Source organism: Equus quagga, chromosome 7 (assembly GCF_021613505.1).
Source record: "Equus quagga isolate Etosha38 chromosome 7, UCLA_HA_Equagga_1.0, whole genome shotgun sequence".
In the NCBI taxonomy this organism is placed as follows: domain Eukaryota; kingdom Metazoa; phylum Chordata; class Mammalia; order Perissodactyla; family Equidae; genus Equus; species Equus quagga.
Window position 1 is genome coordinate 9024716 of NC_060273.1, and position 17241 is coordinate 9041956.

A 17241-nucleotide genomic window follows, 5' to 3' on the forward strand; every position below is an offset into this window, starting at 1 on the left:
TTTTTTGGTATGTTTTCTTTCAATCTGCATAATTATGTTGAGATCATCCATGTTGTTGTGTGTATCAGTAGTTCATTTCTTCTTATTGTTGAATAGTATTCCATTGTATGAATGTACCACAATTGGTGTATCCATTCATTTCTTAATGGACATTGGGGTTGTTTTGGCCATTAAAAATAAAGCTACCACGAACATTTATGTACAAGTCTTTTTTGGACATATATTTCCTTTTCTCTTGAGTAAATACTGAGCAATGGGATGACTGAATCATATGATAGGTGTGTAAGTTTGTTTGTTTTTAAGAAAAACTGCCAACCTGTTTTCCAAAGTGGCTGTATAGTTTACATCCCACACCAGTGTGCAAGAGTTCGTGTCTTCACAGCCTTGCCAGTAGTTGGTATGGCCGCCTTTTTAATTTTAGCTGTTCTAATAGGCATGTAGTGGTGTCTTATTGTGATTTTAATTTCTATTTCCCTAATAACTAATGATACTGAGTATCTTTTTAAGTGCTTCATCTGCTATCTCCATATCTTCTTTGGTGAAATATCATTTCAAATCCTTTGCCCATTTTTTAATGGATTGCCCGTTTTCTTGTTGCTGAGTTTTGAGAGCTCTTTATATATTCTCGATACAAGTCCTGATACAGATGCTTTATCAGATGAGTTTAGCAGAGATTTCCTTCCAATCTGTGGCTTATCTTTTCATTTGCTTAACAATGTCTTTTGAAGAGCAGCTGTTTTTAATTTCCATGAAGTTCCCATGACACTTTTTTATTCCTCTTTTTCTTTCTCTATTTTCTCTCCCATTCTGGACTGTCCAGTCTCTAAAGGTGGAGACCATGTCTCTCCCGGTGCCCGTGCAATACCCAGCTTAGTGAGTGTTCAGCCCCCAGCCTCTCCCAGTGCCCGTGCACTACCCAGCTTAGTGCGTGGTCAGCCCCCAGCCTCTCCCGGTGCCCCTGCAATACCCAGCTTAGCGCCTGGTCAGCCCCCAGCCTCTCCTGGTGGCCCCTGCAGTACCCAGCTTAGTGCCCAGTCAGCACCCAGCCACAGTGTGCTGACCAATTGCCTCTCGGTCGTGTGGCCGCTCCCCTAGGCCGCTCTCTTCTTGGTAGCCTGTGCTCAGGGCGTCAGCATGGAATGTACTGCCTAGGGGGTGGAGTTGCCTGCCAGGCTCCTGAGGGCCAAGGGGCCCCTGGGTGAACTCCTTGTCTTTCAGGTGGCTGGCTTTCCCGACAGGTTTCCTTCCTGGAACCTCGACCTGCACTGGGGAGTGCAGAAGTCGTGGTTTGCACACGCACGCTGCCCTGCCTCCTTCGTCCACTGCTGCAGCCCAGAGTGCCCACCGTCCTGAGGTCCTGCCGAAGGAGCCTACCTCTCTTTCTTGGGGATTTCTTCTGAAAGGAGTGGAACTGTATATTCGAGGGAATTTAAATCCTTCTTCCATTTCCTGTAATGCTGTTCGTTTAGTTATTTATTCACATTCTAACAAATGTTTCTGACGCCCTTGTTAGATGCCAGGCACTGTGATTAATATTGAGAATACAGTGGTGAACCAAACAAATACTTTCACAGAGGCGAATGTGGCTGCTGTGGAGGGTTCGAGGCGAGAATGGTGGGAGGGGAGGCAGCATGGCCAGCGAGCGGGAACCCATGGCGGTCAGGAGCTTTGACTGTATTCTGATGCAGGGGGAGCTCTGAAGGCGCTCAAGCAGGAAAGTGTCATGTCGTCTATGTAGCTTACGTGCGTTTGCCTTCTTTTGTACGTGACCGTTTGTTTGGTCTAAAATCTCCTTTGATTCCAAAAGACCGTGTAGATCAGGTAGATGATGGTGAATTTACTCCTGGAGGTATTAAATAAATGCAGGGCCACCAGCTGCATGCCAGCAGTGCGCTCCAGGCCGACCGAGGCCATCCCCCAAGAGAGCATCTGCCGTCTGGTAGGAAAAACCTAGAAGGAAGCTAAGGCACCATGGAGGCCGACGGGCCTGGTGACGGGCATGGACCCTGCCTGCGGGAGTCAGCGCAGACTTCCCAAGGTCACTCGGCCGGAGGGTTCAGGGGGCCAGGGAAGAAGTGGCCAGAGGGTTGAAACGCTAACTGGCAGAGTGCAGAGCGCAGGGGACCTCAGAACCTGTGCGACGTCCATAGGATCGCCGTCCATTCTTTGGGCAGCAGGGCGGATGCCTGAGAGCTGGGCAGCTGGAGCCGGTCTGCAGGGAGGGGGTGGGCAGCAACTGGGAACTGCATCCTCCGGGCTGCATGGGCACTGCTGAAGGGCGGTTCAGCCTGGAGCTGGGCTGGTCCTCTCTGCGCCCCTTGGAACAGGCTCACAACGGTTCAGCCAGAAGAGGGGCGAGATGGAGAGATGTGGGCAGTATGGACAGTGTTGAGGAAGCGACACTGAAAGGCATTCTTGTCATTTGACGGGTATCTGCTGAGCACTTACTCCATGCGAGGCAGTGTTGTAGGCACTGGAAGAAGTCTGACGAGCCTCACTCAAGTGAACAAAAAGATAAATTCTGACTGTGGAGTGATAAAGAGTAAACCAGTGGTGGTGAGGGAAGGCTTACCAGCGAGGGTGGCCAGGGAAGGCTTCTCTAAGGAGTGAACATCAGGGCCGAGGTCTGAAGAGTGAGAAGGAGTCAGCTCTGAAAAGATCTGGGGCAAGAGTGCTCCGGGCAGTGAGAACACCCGGTGCAAATGCCCTGAGGTAGGAAAGAGCTTACAGGTTCGAGGAGCTTTCTGAAAGCAGGCCAAAGTGAGGCTGACCAGGTGGGCAGGGACCAGACTGTGAAGGTCCTGGAAGGTCACGAAAAGGAATTTAGATTTTATTCCAAGTGCCGTGGGAAGCCCCTAAAGCATTTTTAAGTAGAAGAGTGACATGATCAGATGGAAATTTTTGAAAGAACAGTCTGGCTACTGGAAAGTAGATTAACGGAAGCGGGGGAGAGTTGCAAGAGGGAAAGCTGGGAGGCTTGTTAGGAAGCTGCTGCAATGGTCCAGGCAAGGGAGAATGTGGACTGAGTTAGTGTGTTGGCTGTAAAGATGGAGAAAACTGGAAGGTTTTATGATATCTTCTGGAGCTAAAGCCAGGATGAGCTGATGGATTGGAGGTGGGGGTTGAGTAAAAGGATACTTGGGCAACTGTGGGGCCATTCTACTAAGATGAGAGACAAGGAGAGGAGCAGGCTGAGGCAGGAGATCTGCCTGAGTTGGATGGGAGGGGGCTGCAAGGCAGGAATCTGGGTGATGCCCCTGTCCCTGACTTCCGCCACTGTGCAGCTGGTGATGGCATTTCCGGAACTGGTGAGCGTGGGCCACGGAGCCGGTTTGGAGAGGAAACTGGATAGTTCGAGTTTGGTACCCTGAGGCCCAGGAGCTTGGGGGGCCCCCAAGGGAGGCTGCATAGCCAGGGAGCTGCCGCCTAGTTTATGCTCCAGTCCTGGCCTCTGGGCACAAGGTCTGCATTTGGTGGGGGTTTGTGGTGGGTTTGGCTGGTTGGTTTTTGGTTGGGCAGCAGGCGGTTAGCTGCACTGAACCTTCAGCCTCTCTTTCCAGATCAGTACCCTCCAAGCAGGGCCCCTAATGAAACAGTCTCTTTCTGATAGATTTTTTTTATCATAAGACAATTTTAACATAAAAGCAATGTTAATAAAAACCAAATGTTAGCTCAGGCCTTCCAGTAAATCATAATAGATTAGAGGCTGCACCGAAATGAATATCGCACAGTGGAAAGGGTTGACTGGTTGGAGGAAGGCGCTCATCGTGATTCAGTTGGGCCACATAATGAATTCTGGTTCCTATCTGTAATAGAAAATGCAGCCTCCTCTCCTTTGTCAAGTCTGCAGAGCCCTGGCCCAAGGGAGGGGGGTGAGTTTTACAGCTTTTGTATTCTTAAAGGTTCCCCCGCTCCCTTCCGCTCATGCTTCCTCCATTTATCACTGTTTACCCAAGAGAAATCTTGGGCTTTTTGTTTGCTGAGAAGTTACTGGAACACCGATGAGAAGTTTGAGAAAGGTTGAAAGGTACTTAGTGAAAGGAGGCTCTGGCCATGCAGAGAGCTGGCAAAACATCATTTTGGATCTCAACTGACACATTTTGAATCAGAACTGGAAATACATTGGAAATTGGCCCAACATCTGGTTGGCTTTCGAAATATTGGTGTATAGTTTTCCAAAGCTGGCGATGCTTGTGTGACCACAGCCAAGGAGACCTTCCATAGTCAAAAGAAAAAATTAATGTTGACTGTTATTTACTTGGCCCTATTGTGGTCTCTTTATCCAGGTTTGTCTGTCTGCTTCTTTTTATGTATCTGTGGTCTGGATCTCTTCCACCCCAATCCTGAATGGGGGCAACTGCTAAGGAGGAAGAATCCAGAAATCAGAACTTAGAGGAGAAGCTTAGTAACTGGTTACTGACATCTCAGAGCCACACCCTTCCCTTCTATTTTGGGTTCTTTGAGTTAATCAGTTGGAATTCCACCCCTGCCTTGCCCCCAAGGGCAAGTAGAAGCGATGGACAGGGGACACACGGTCTGACTCATTTGGGCAGAGCAGAATCTGACCCCAGCGGGAAGGGAGCGAGGAAGCATGTGGTCTCCTGGAAGACGGAACTTGCTTATGTGTCTCTCCGGGCCATGTGAAGTCCATCTGGGTTTCTTTGGAATTTGTCTGACACTCGGTACTTAAGGGTTGAAACAAATAGGCCAATTATATTATCTGCCGTGTTTATTTCAGTCAGAGGGAAATGGCTAGCAAAGAAACAACTGGGCTTGCAACAAAACCTTCATTTCAGTGACTGAAAACTTGTGTGTGGGTGTGTGTGTGTCCATGTCCGTGCATGCGCGTGTGTGCCGTTTTCCCTTCACATGCATAGCCTTCTCGTGTCGTGACACTGACCTGATTCATTCACAACTGTCATCCTCCGTTTTGTTTGGACCCAGAAGAATGTCTGGAGCCAGAGTCGGATAATTCAGAGTAACAGAGGGGGTTTTAGAGGCCGTGGTGGGTGAAAGAGAGAGACACGGGAGAGAAAATGCGGCACCTGCCTGGGAGGAACTTCGGGGAAAGAACGGAGATGTGCGAAGGGGCTTTTTACGAAGTTTTGCCTGTGGCGTGTGGGATCGACCCTGCTCTCTGTCTCCCCGTGGCTGGTGGTAAAATCCACCTCGCATAGAATGCCTTGCATACCGAGTCTGTTTGGGGAAAAGTGCTGGAAGCACAGAGATCACCTCGAGTGGCCAGGGGAATGGAGGCCAGAACGCGTACGACCAGATTGTGTCACCTCCCGCTAGCCGCTCTCCAGGAGTCCTGGCATTCGAGCCTTGCCTGTCCCTTCTGCCCCGTGTCTCCCTCATCATTTCCTCCCAGAGACCCCCACCCTGCCCGGGGTCTCCCACACTCCTGCTAGCCCCCCCTAGGCCCGCCAAGTCCTGGGTCGCCCTGTGCAGCTCAGTGCAAACTCCCGCTCACCCTTCAGAACCCAGCCAGAGCAGCTCGTCCCCGGAGCTGCCCCCGGAGGGCTCAGCGTGCCTTCCTCTTAGCTCGATTTTAGCTTTGCTTAGCTTGTCTTCCTTCTGGTCCTTTTGTTCTTTTCTTCCCTCTTGTAACACAAACCTTATAGAAATACAGTAAGCCATGCTTAAAGGACAATAAAGGACTCCCGTCAGTGCATAATAACAACAGGTAACAGTTTTTGAGCCCTGACGCGCTTCTTCCCTCTGGATCCTGATGCCACCCATGGGACGGGCACTTAACCGTCATTGTTCCCATTGCACAGGTGAGGAGACCGAGGGTCAAAGGGGATCAAGTATCAAAACAAAATTCCTCCCGCGCCCAGCTCACTTCTCCTCCACCCCCACCAGTGTGGAAGGTTCCCTGGGAGAGAGGGAGCCCAAGGGCACAAGGAGGCCTGAGGTGGTGGCCGCTGCCAGCTTGGAGGGCAGGCCCTTGCACGCTGCTTGCCATGGTCGGCTCACCCGGTTGGTGGTACCACCCCCTCGCCGTCTGGGTCCTGTCCACCTCTGGAATTATCCTAGTTCTAACTGTGCCTCTGACTTGCTCTGTGACCTTGGGGATGTGACCTCACATCCCTGTTCCTTAATTTCCTCACTAAAGGAAGAGGTTGAACTGGAATCTGTCCTGTGAAGCTCTCTAGATGTTTGCATCCTCCGGGGCCCCTCATTTCACAGAGAGTGGAGGCCCCGTTGAGGAAGGTCAGGATAACCACTGAGCGTTTTCCTTCCTTTTGAGAGAAAGTTTCGCCACAGATTTCCTCACTTTCGAAAATTCTAAGGGAGTAGGGAACAATAATAGGAAAGAGACAAAGTGGAGCTCCCTGTGGAAATGAAGAACTGCTCTGAGTCCGTCTCTCCTTGGTGCCGCCGGCCACCGCCACGTTCCCAAGGGAGCCAGCAGCTCGGCCCCTTGTGCTGTCCTCTGAAGAGGGCGACAGAGGGCCGGGTCGGGACACCTGGCGATACACCAGGCAGGCTGAGGAGCCATTTTTTTCCCAGAACCACTGACTGACAGTTCCCAGAGGGCCAGAAATGAAAGAACAGAGAGATGTTAAGACAGCATTGACATCTCTGGAAAAACCAAATGCCAGAAAGATTCAGCTCCTGTTCTTCTTGCCGTGTAATACTTCTGAGTTAGACATTTCAGCTCAAAATGGGACAGAGAATCCACAAATTAAATTTTCTTTGCAATCCAATTTTTCGACAAAGCCGCATTAGTGGGGTGTGAGAAAGAGACCTACCCAACTCAGGCCCTCGGGCCGTCCCTCTCCCGCGTCCTCTCCTTGGCATGACTTAGCCTCTGGTTCGGAGCTGGAAGGAATTCAATAAAGCAAGATATATTGTTATGGTTTATGACGTCAACGTGTGTGTAGGAGTTACTCAGAATCCAGACAATCAGCTCTTCAGTGCTATCCTCAGCTGGTTTGTCAACGTTCTAAATGAAGCGTCATCGAGTACTCAAGGGGCCGTATTTCAAGAGTTCCGAGAAGTGCCACCGTCCCCCCTTTTGTAGAATAACAGGAAAAGACGTGCTTTAAGCACAAACAACTCGTTCAGCTCTCCAGGCTTGGACCAAGCGAAGTGTTTATTTCTGCAAGTGTGTTTCTCCAGAGCTTTGTCGGATGAGAGCCTGTGGATTTGGAACCCCTCTTGGCCCACACCTGGCCTGTGCCATGGCCCCAGCAGGCGTCCTGTGGCCCCCAGGCCCGCTTTAGGAAAAACGACCCTGTGTTCACAGACTGGGCCCATTCCGTCTTTCCTTCACACCCGCCTCTCCCCTCTCTGGTCCTTCATGCTGTTGGTTTTCGCTAGAAGAAAAGCAATTCCTTTGCCTCTGAAAGATAGATCTGCTCTCCTGGTTGCATTGTCTTTGCACCTTTCTGCAAGAAGGGTTAGCCCGGTCCCTTTCTGCGAATGCCACCCCGTCGCCCAGCACAGCACCTGCTGCCCTCTGAGTTGGTTGAATGGTGGGCCCAGCTCTCAGAGTCTGGTGTTAAGAGCTTGAGGTGTGATTGTTGGGTCTGACTGTAGTTTCCTTTCTCTCGGGTCTCTGTGTCTCTAGGTCTGTGTTGCCCTCATTGTGGAATGTGTCTAATAAAGGAGTGGCCTCAGGTGGCATGAAATTGCAGTGAAGCATACCACGCAGAAGTTCTATTTCTTTTCCCATTCCAGTCCCTCTGATTATGTCCAGGAGCACGTCACCATTTGGGGCTAACGTGTCTTCCTCACCAACATGTTAAGTGACTGCCAATCTCCTTTTTTAACCCAGACAGAGCAGTTCTTGGGTCACAGTGAATAGCTGGTCAACAGTCTTTGGCTAAAATGTAAGAACATTGTTTGGTTTGGTTTTCTTTCTTTTTCTTTTTTTTTTTTTTTTTTTTTTACAGTTACTGTCAACATTGCAGCAATGCTGATTTCCTGTTTAGAGATAGTGATAGAAAATGCATGTTTTAATATATTTACTTAAATTCCATTTACGGAAAACTCTGAGGTAAGTTACAGTACAGGCAGCGACAAGTTGTGGCAGAAATCACGAAGATGGACCGTGGATGGCTGAGGTCGAGGGAGCCCCACCCTGAGGGCCCCTTCCTCATGAGGAGGTTCTCAATAAGGCAGCTCCTCTTACAGCTTGCTCCTTTCTCCGTTCCAGGCATGGATCCTGAAAAACTAGAGCGAATCCAGCTCCCCGTGCCCACCGCAGCCGAGAAGACCACCTACAACCATCTACTCACCGAAAGACTCATCAGGATCATGAACAATGCTGCCCAGCCAGGTGCCTGGGGCTGCTGGCTGTTCACAGGGGCGGTGGCGTTTAGAGGGACCAGACACCCATGCTGGCGCCAGGAGCCCTGGTTCTCGGAAGCCAGGCAGATCTCGGCCACTCCCCCTGCCACGCACACTCATGTCTGTGCCACCCATGCTTGCCTGCCCACTGCAGCTGGGTCTTCATGTCTGGGCCTCCCCCCTTTCCCCACCCATGGTGTTTGGGCCAGACCCTGTCTTTCCTTTCCTTCCACACCAAACCCTTCTGCCAGTTTTGTCAATGTCTGCGGCCCTCCTCTTGGGTGGCCCGAGGCCACCTTTGAGCACGAATGAGGCTGAGAGTGTGAGCCAGGGGGAGGGTTGGAAGGTTTGGAGCGGGGACTCTTGATAATATGAGATGTGCCCAGTGCCTGGCACTTGCCAGCCTAGCTCTGAGGCTTTGGCCAACACTGATCTGCAGCCCCAGCAAGGGCTAGAGATGGCAGGTGGGATGACCTCTCACAGGGGGTCTCAACTGAGAGCAGCTTTGCCCCCCAAGGGATATTTGGCAATGTCCAGAAACGTTTTTGGTTGTCACAACTTAGGGAGCTGGTTCTACTGGCATCTAGTGGGTGGAGGCCAGAGATGCTGCTAAACATCCTACAATGCACAGGACAGCCCCACAACAAAGGGTTATCTGGCCCAAAACGTCAGCAGTGCTGGGGTTGAGAAACCCTGATTGTAAGGCAGGGAGAGAGGCTGTGGGAGTGCGAGTGAGTGTGTGGGGAAGGGCAGTGATGCAGCCTGGTCCAGAGGGAGCCGCTGAGCTGTGCAATCAGGAGCAATCCAGGGGTGGCCCCAGGTCGGCTCAGGAGAGGGGCAGGGCGGGGGTTGTGATTGCAGACGAGGACTCCACAAGTCAAGCGGTGGCCGGAAGCACAGTGTGACTGCCCGGGAGTGAGTGCAGGCCTTGGAAAGCCAGGTCCGTGGCCTCAAGGGGGTCAACAGGGCATCAGTAAACTCGACACGTGTTTCTTGAGCGCCTCCTGCGTGCCAGCCACTGTGTGCGAGTGGTGAGTGCAGGACAGACCTGGCTCCTGCCTTCCAGGAGCGCAGCTGGGCGTCTGTGAAGTCCTCACCTTCTGGGACTCCGCATGGAGATGGAATCTAGATCTCAGAGCCTGAACTGGTCAGGCTGAACTGACCCTGCGGGACTCACAGACATATGGATGGTTTTTAAAACCGCAGGAGAGAAGGGAGGCGTGTCTAGGACCAAGCCCTGGGCCACTACAGATAGCTAGAGGTGACGTAGAGGGGAGCCAGCATGGGAGAATGCACCAGGCGCCACAGAGGAAGAAGCGGGGGAGGAGGCTGCTTTGGCCGGCAAGAGAGATGTGTGTGGCTCACGACCAAGGGGTGCTGGGCAGGGTCAGGCTCTGCTGAGACGTCCAGTCTGGGGAGGCAGAGCGTGGCCCGAAGATGGTAGCTGGCGGGTGATTGGCAGGAGCTGTGTGAGCGGACTTGGCTCAGTGATCAAGGAAGGTGGGGTGTGAGCTGGATGTTGGGAGAGGAACCTGCAGGGTGGGGAGGGACTGGGCCCCTTGGGAGCTGGTGTATAGGACAGTCTGGATTTCCAAGGAGAGGTTGAGGCAGCTCAGAGGGACAGTCTGGAAGCTGCGATGACAACTCAGGGGCTTGCTGTTCTCTCCGTTCCCCTCAAGAGGCGGGGCCGGGGGAGAAGGTCAGCTCCTTGGCAGGAGCTCGCAGAGGAAGAAGGGTCCTGTGGAAAATCACGTCCAGCTTCCCTGCAGGCAGCAGCAGGGGTGTTTCTGACCCGGCCAGCAGTGGGTCTGGGAACAGGGCAGGCAGGCGGGAGCCGCGGGGCCGGGCAGCAGCACAGAGGACGTCAGCGCTGGACCTGCTGGGGCAGGGAGAGCCACTGACTGAGACTAAGCAGCCTTTCTCTGGGTGGCCCCTTTGTCATGCTCAGGAAGCCCTGGTTTTGCTTGTGTATAGCCTATTGACTTTTAAGCAGATCCAGCCTGTCTCCTCATCTGTTCCCCACCGGACAGGGAGGCATTTATGAAAGGACGGGCAGGGAGCTGTGGCTGGGGCTCCTGCCTCCAGTTTTCTCCCAGGGACCCATTCTGGCCCCCCAGAGGTGTGGCCTGGAGACTTCCCCTTTCCTGGCCCCTACTTCCACATTGAGACATCTCCCCAGAAGTGAGCTTCAAGCCCCAGGAGGAGTGTGTGCAAGAGCAGGCTGCCCTTTGGCCGGGCCGTCACAGATGCTTCTAGGAGCCACGCCAGACATGGGTTTGGCATTCAGAGCACCTGCAGTCCACCTCTGCCCAGGGTGGGACTTTGGACAGGTCACTGCACTTTTCTAAACCTCAGTCTTCGGAGCCCCCGTTACGAGGGCTTTTTATAGACACTCCTTGGGGGAGCGTCTGTGAAGCGCCCAGACCGAGCCTGGCTCACAGGAGAGAGTGGGCTGTGTCAGTCAGAGCTCGGTTGCAGTTACAGAAACCCAGCTCAGGCTCCCTGAAACAAGACAAACACAAACAAAACTGTTGGCTTGTGTAACTTTGTCTGTTGGGCTGCGGCTTGAGGCCCAGCCAGATCCAGGGGCTCGAGCAATGTTTTTAAGACTTTCCTTGGATTCTGCAGCCTTCTGACTTGGCAGGATATCTGCCAGCAGCTCCCGCCTCCCCTTTCTCTGCTGGGCTCTGGACTTGCTAAGGGGGAGACACCTGGGCAATCGGGGGGGAATGGCAGACTCAGGGCACCGTTTGCAGAATGCTTCACCAAAGATTGAAAACACCAGCGTGGGTGGGGCAGGGGCCACTGTGGGTTATCCTGCTCGGGCCACTCAGGGCCAGCTACTGCCCCTGTCCTCTCCGCAGCCCACACAGGAGAGATTCTCTTGCCCGGGTTCTAGCAGGCTGTGGAGTTGAGCCTTACTGCTGCCTGGCTCCCTTGCCCACCCTCCATCCGATCGCTGTTACCTGGGGATGGGAGCCCCCTGAGCAGCCTGGGTGATGTGCCCATCCCTGGGACCAGCTCCACCCAAGTCACATGACCAGGAGTGGGGCTGTGGTTCTCCTAAGGAAAGTGGGGGTGCCCATCCCTGAAGGGGAAAGAATGCTGGACAAGCGAAGGGACCTCAGACGGCCACTTTCTAGGCCTTCTAGAATCATTCATTACCCTCTTTCCTACCTCTCCCCCCGATAAAGGGACTGTGGGGAGTATTCGGCATGGGCAGTTTTGATGGGAACATTCTATGGAAGCTGATTGGGAAGGGGGTTGGCATAGGGGGTTCCCTCTGTGTCCCCGTTGGATGTCAGGGGGCCTCATGTAGTCGGCCAGCTAGCTGACTTGTTAACCTCCACGTGAGCAAGGCAGGAGACTGAGTTGAAGGGCGTGCAGCCCCGGGTGTGCGAGGCTGACCTTGGTGTGCTCGGCTGACCTTGGTGTGCTCTGCAGACGGGAAGATCCGGCTGGCGACGCTGGAGCTGAGCTGCCTGCTCCTAAAGCAGCAAGTGGTGACCAGCACAGGCTGCATCATAAAGGACGTGCACCTGGCCTGCCTGGAGGTGAGGGCCTCCCTGCTGCTGCCTAGGCCGAGAGAGTTGGAGCAGGTCGGTGCGGGGGAAGTGGCTGCCTCCAGACCAGAGCCCTAGTGGAACTGCCCTTCTGCTGCGAGTGGCTCCGTGGGGGCACCTAGTGAATCACAGAAGCTTCTGTTGTAATGATTTGGCTCCGTACTTGTGTCTAGGATTTTTCAATTTTTCTTTTGTATTACAAGTTTATTGTATTATAGTTTATTGTGCTTATATATACGTTCTTTGTTTTAAATTGTTTTTCACCTTACTTTCCACTTTTATCTTAGAAAATGTAGGCAATACAGAAAGGTAAAAAGTAACACTTTGGGTGTGTCTTTCCAGATAGACACATACACTCGCACATTTTTTAAAATAAAAATGGAGTCATAATGGCCGTATTTTATAGCCCATTTCTCCCACTTCACTGTATATTAACTTTCCATGTCGTCACATCGAATGCCTGTCCGTCTCCATTTCTGTTTTGAGATCTCCCACCCTCCCCCCTCATTAAAAAACCACTTCACAGATTAAGGTATCAGCCCTGCATCTGTCTTATGTACCCTCGGATTTGAGGATTCATGGCTCACCCGGCGCCCTCACCTCCAGGAGGCCTGCCTCCCTCACGCCTTCGTTCTCTTTCAACAGGGCGCAAGAGAAGAAAGCGTCCACCTGGTGCGGCACTTTTATAAGGTGAGCGGGCCAGGCATGGGCCATTAGTGGAGGGGAGTGCACTGAGTAAACAGGGTTGTCTTGGGTGCCCTGTGCACGCAAAGGTCACGTCTTCAGCTGTTTGTCATACCTGTGGTTCCTGATAAAAATGCTCGCGTCTGTGATCTCCAGGCAGTGGTCTCTGCTCTTCTCTGCTGCGCTCTCTCCTTAGTACAACTTTTGAGGACTCACCTCTTGTATATGACAGTTTATCAATTATGCATGTTTGTTTATTGATGAATTTACATGTAAATCATGAAATATTTACATATATGCAAATAACTAAATTATACATATGAACTTATGTTCATGAATTATATATGTTTATACATATAAAATTGCTTTTGAATTACATAGGAATTTCTGAATTATATACATGTATATTTTGTATATACCTGTTTGCTAAGGAGCCTTAACACAGGCTTCTCAACATTTACCCTTAGGTTTAGTGAGATTTTGTAAAGGACCACCAGGATTTCAGTATCTGAAAAATTTGTAGGTATGTCTTCAGGTTCCAGATGACTCATTTTTCTTTAAAGATTGGCCTTGAGCTAACATCTGTTGCCAATCTTCCTCTTTTTTTTTTCTCCCCAAAGCCCCCCAGCACATAGTTGTATATTCTAGTTGTGGTCCTGGTTGTGCTATGTGGGACGCCGCCTCAGCATGGCCTGATGAGCGGTGCTAGGTCCACACCCAGGATCTGAACTGGCAAAACCCTGGGCCGCTGAAGTGGAGTGCACGAACTTAACCACTTGGCCACGGGGCCAGCCTTGATGATTCATTTTAAAAATATCTCATTGTGATGGTTTGTTTAGCTCTCATCTTAAGGCATAATATACTTGTAGGCAGGGCTCGTCCTTTGTCAACAACAGTGGATTACCCCATATATCATGCCTTGGAGTTTTCTAAGTTTTTGACTTCCATAGCAGATCTCTCTAGATCCAGCTGGTGGCGGTTTCCCCTTGTAATCTGGCTGATAAAGAGATCCTCTTAGGAGGAGGAAAGGAGCTGCTGCTGCCGTTTTCATCTTGTTCACCTGCGCTTCCGTTACCTGTATTCTTTCTAGACTGCTGTGAATTAAATACACATTTGCACAGGAATCTTTTTCTTTCAGGACGCTTTTTAAGCCAGTGTCCATTATTGTCAGTGTTCATTGAGATAAAACCAGGTCACATAATTTGGAAACGCACCTCTCCAGTCTCAGATGACCTCATGCAGCTGAAACACAGGGCACGTGCCCAGATGAGGGTGGCAGCACCAAGGGCCCCCATGCACTGGGGAGGTCTCCCCCCGGGACCACCCTGAACCACACCTGGCCTCTAAGTGAGGGTACACGTCCTCCAGCAAAGCCCAGAAGAAAGCAAAGACCTCACGGTTGCGTTAGTCATCTCTGAATCTCTTTCCAGTATAACTGCTCTCAGTTTATTTCCCCCCTAGAAAGCTTTTGGATTGAAAAAAGAGAAAGACGTATAGGTGGGCATTTTCCTTGAAGGTTTTTCTTTATCATTAACAAAAGGAGAGCTGTATTTCAGTCGCAGCTCCCTTCTCCCAGCCCGACTCTCTCTCATCCTCTAAGATTTACACCCTAAGTGTCATAGCTCAGAAGCTTTTGGGTTTTCAGGGGTTCTTGCTGTGGTTATAGCATGATATTTACACCATGCAAGAAAATTCAAGTTTATCTGTAGTTCCGATAACTGGAAAAATATATAAAGGACCTATTCCTTTTCCCAGCCAGACTGTGTGTGTGAGAGAGAGATTCAGGACCTATGAGAGAGACAGGACGGTTCTAACAGTCATGACGCATTTGGCTGCATCTCCCCGCCCCCCCAGCTATGGTCCCGTCCCGTAGTGATCAGAATGCGCACGAGCGCTAACCTTGACCAGCCCCACCCAAGTAGCAGGCTCTGTGCTCGGCACTTTGTGCGCAGTATCTCATTTCATCTTCATGGTGACCTGCACAGATGGGGGCTGTCGTCCCACTCTGGCAGCGAAACAAAGAAAGGCTTCGAGCGGTTAAAGCTGGGATTCGGCCCCTGGTTCATGTGACTTGGAGCCAAGTTTGTGCCCACCAGCCTGTTCTGAGAAGGGCCTCCAGGGCGGGGTCACAGCCCTGAGGAAGTACAAAGCCCCGAAGATGTGCCTCAAAACCGAATGGAACAAGCTGTATAATTTGAGTGTTAAGCATATTTAATTATACGCTTCCTTTCAGAGGTGTGGAGCCTCGTAGTTTTAACATGCATGGCAACTTAACCAGGCTTCCTCATTTGTCCAACCTTCTCGAAAAGCAGAGGATGTTAAACACTTGAAAATATTAACCATTTTTATATTTTAATTATATGTAGTATTTTTGTTGTTTTTTGAAGTTGCTTTAATAGAAGAAATCCAGCTACATATGCTTAAATAAAAGAGAAAACCATCGAGAGGTGCAATCTGATATTTGGCCTTTCATCGGAGCGTGTGTTCCTGCTCACGTGTGTGTTTTACCTCCCGGTGATTTACGAGAACTCACTAATGAGAAACAGATGGCCCCAAAGCCTCGAACTGGAGTTTATAATACTTTGTTGTTTGTGGAAAAAATACGCATAATTTCTTCCCTCCCTTTCTTTCTTTTCAGGGAGAAGAAATTTTTTTGGACATGTTTGAAGATGAGTACAGGAGCATGACGGTAAGTGAGGGGCCAAAACGCTCTTGTATGCTGTGGAGCTTGCCCTGCCTGATCGAGAAAGAACTCTGTCTAACTGGGGGCAGAGATTGGTGGGGAAGCAGATGAAAGCTGGGCCTATTGATCCCCACCACTGCTGAAATTTCAGATGACATTCACTCCCCCTGTGTGTCATAAGTGGGGTCAGAGAGGTTCACTTTGAGGGACCGGCCTGGTGGCACAGCGGTTAAGTTTGCGTGCTCTGCTTCCGTGGCCCCGGGTTCGTCGGTTTGGATCCCAGGCATGGACCTGTGTACCACTTATCAAGCCATGCTGGGGCAGGTGTTCCACATATAAAAAATGGAGGAAGATGGTGGGCCCGGCCCGGTGGCACAGCGGTTAAGTTTGCACGTTCTGCTTCGGCGGCCCAGGGTTCACCGGTTTGTATCCCGGGTGCGGACACGGCACCGCTTGTCAAGCCATGCTATGGTAGGCGTCCCACATGGAGGAAGATGGGCACTGATGTTAGCTCAGGGCCAGTCTTCCTCAGCAAGAAGAGGAGGATTGGCAACAGACGTTAGCTCAGGGCTAATCTTCCTCAAAAGAAAAAAAAGATTCACTTTGATATGAGTAGTATTTGACTGGGGCCCTGTTCCATGTCAGGTGTGTAAGGCGTGTAGTCCGTATTAAATCTCTAACTCCCCACATCAGCCCCGTGGGGTAGCTGCTCTGATTACCCTCCTTTGACCGAGAAGGGAACGCGAGCCGGAGAGGGTGAGTGAGGTGCCCCCATCTGCCCAGCCCGTGAGGGGCAGAACCGGCTTCCAGAGCAAAGCGGTTCTCCTCCCAGCCCCCGCCCTTCTGCATATATCATGCTGCCTCCTCCTTTGCCGTGCCGCCAGAATGTTCCAACGTGTAGCTCTTCCTTGAATCTGCAGCCCCAGCCCGTGACCGCTTTCTCCTCCCGCAGGCAGAATCGTGCGAAAAGATAGGTTCAGAAGCTTGCAGCTCCGTTTTGTTCATTTGTTTTTGCACCCCCAGCACCTGCCCCTAAGTTGGCACTCAATAAATAGATGACAAATAATCTTTTTCATGGACATTACTCACCAGAGTGAAGTGATTTGGGAAGTTTATAATAAACCTAAGTGTTTAAAGTGTCGGAAAGAGAAAGGCAGGCCATTTGCGCTCAGTGGGCCCCTGGCTCCCCAGCCCGTTCACCGGGCATCGGCACAGCTGGGCCCTCGCCACATCCTCACTCGTGGCACGTCTGAGGCCTCTGCAGAGCCTTTTCAAGGCAAGAGCGTAAATTGGCGTAACTCACCTCGCAGTGATGCATGGCTGCCCGTGTGCACCTCGTTCTTGTTGATGGCCGCAGCCCCCACTATTCCCCCACCCCCGAGAAGAGTGTTGCAGTCTCCTCTTTGGATCATTAGCTAGGGCAGAGTGGAGTCAGTGGTTGGCTACCGTGATGTCCTCCGCCTCAATGTCATCCTGCACAGTCCGCTCTCCTGTTTGGAAACGTAGGCTCCTTGTCACTTGACGATGTAGAAAAGCTGAGGCTCTTAAATCCCGGCACAGTTTCTGCTTTGCTCCTGACTGACTGTGCAGCCTTGGGCGGGTCGCTTACGTTCTGAGCCTTCGTTTCTCCATCTGTGAATGGGGCCCGGCCCACGTGGCTGCCCAGGCTGGATGTGAACCAGCTAAGAGATGCCTCCTGTAGAATCTGTGCTCAACGAGTATTTGGTTGCTGTCCCTCCCGCCATAGGGAGCTCCCAGAGTTTGTTTGTCTTAATCACACGTGTATTGTGTGTCCTGCACAATGCCTGGCGCTCTGAAGAAATATTAAGGTGACCCCCGACCCCGTATCTGAAAGTCAGTCCTCAGCTCAGTCTTCAGGAAGCCAGCCGCTAAGCTAAGTGAAGTGGGGACAGGCCCTGGGGCACTGCTGAAGTGCCCACAGAGGGCCCTGCATCAAAGCTGTCTGGCCCAGTGGCCATGTGTCCTTCCTCTGAGCTCAGTGTCCCCCTC

General features: G+C 51.5%; 1 protein-coding gene across 8 annotated transcripts in view; it reads left to right on the forward strand.

Moving 5' to 3' along the window:
• CLEC16A (C-type lectin domain containing 16A) overlaps nucleotides 1-17241 on the forward strand; it is a 199921-nt gene that overhangs the window by 73035 nt on the left and 109645 nt on the right. For all 8 annotated transcript variants that reach the window (XM_046666960.1, XM_046666958.1, XM_046666957.1 and 5 more), the window contains 4 exons: nucleotides 8168-8290; nucleotides 11746-11855; nucleotides 12510-12554; nucleotides 15187-15237. In XM_046666960.1, coding sequence (XP_046522916.1) covers nucleotides 8168-8290; nucleotides 11746-11855; nucleotides 12510-12554; nucleotides 15187-15237 — 329 coding nt within the window. The remainder of the gene's footprint in view (nucleotides 1-8167; nucleotides 8291-11745; nucleotides 11856-12509; nucleotides 12555-15186; nucleotides 15238-17241) is intronic.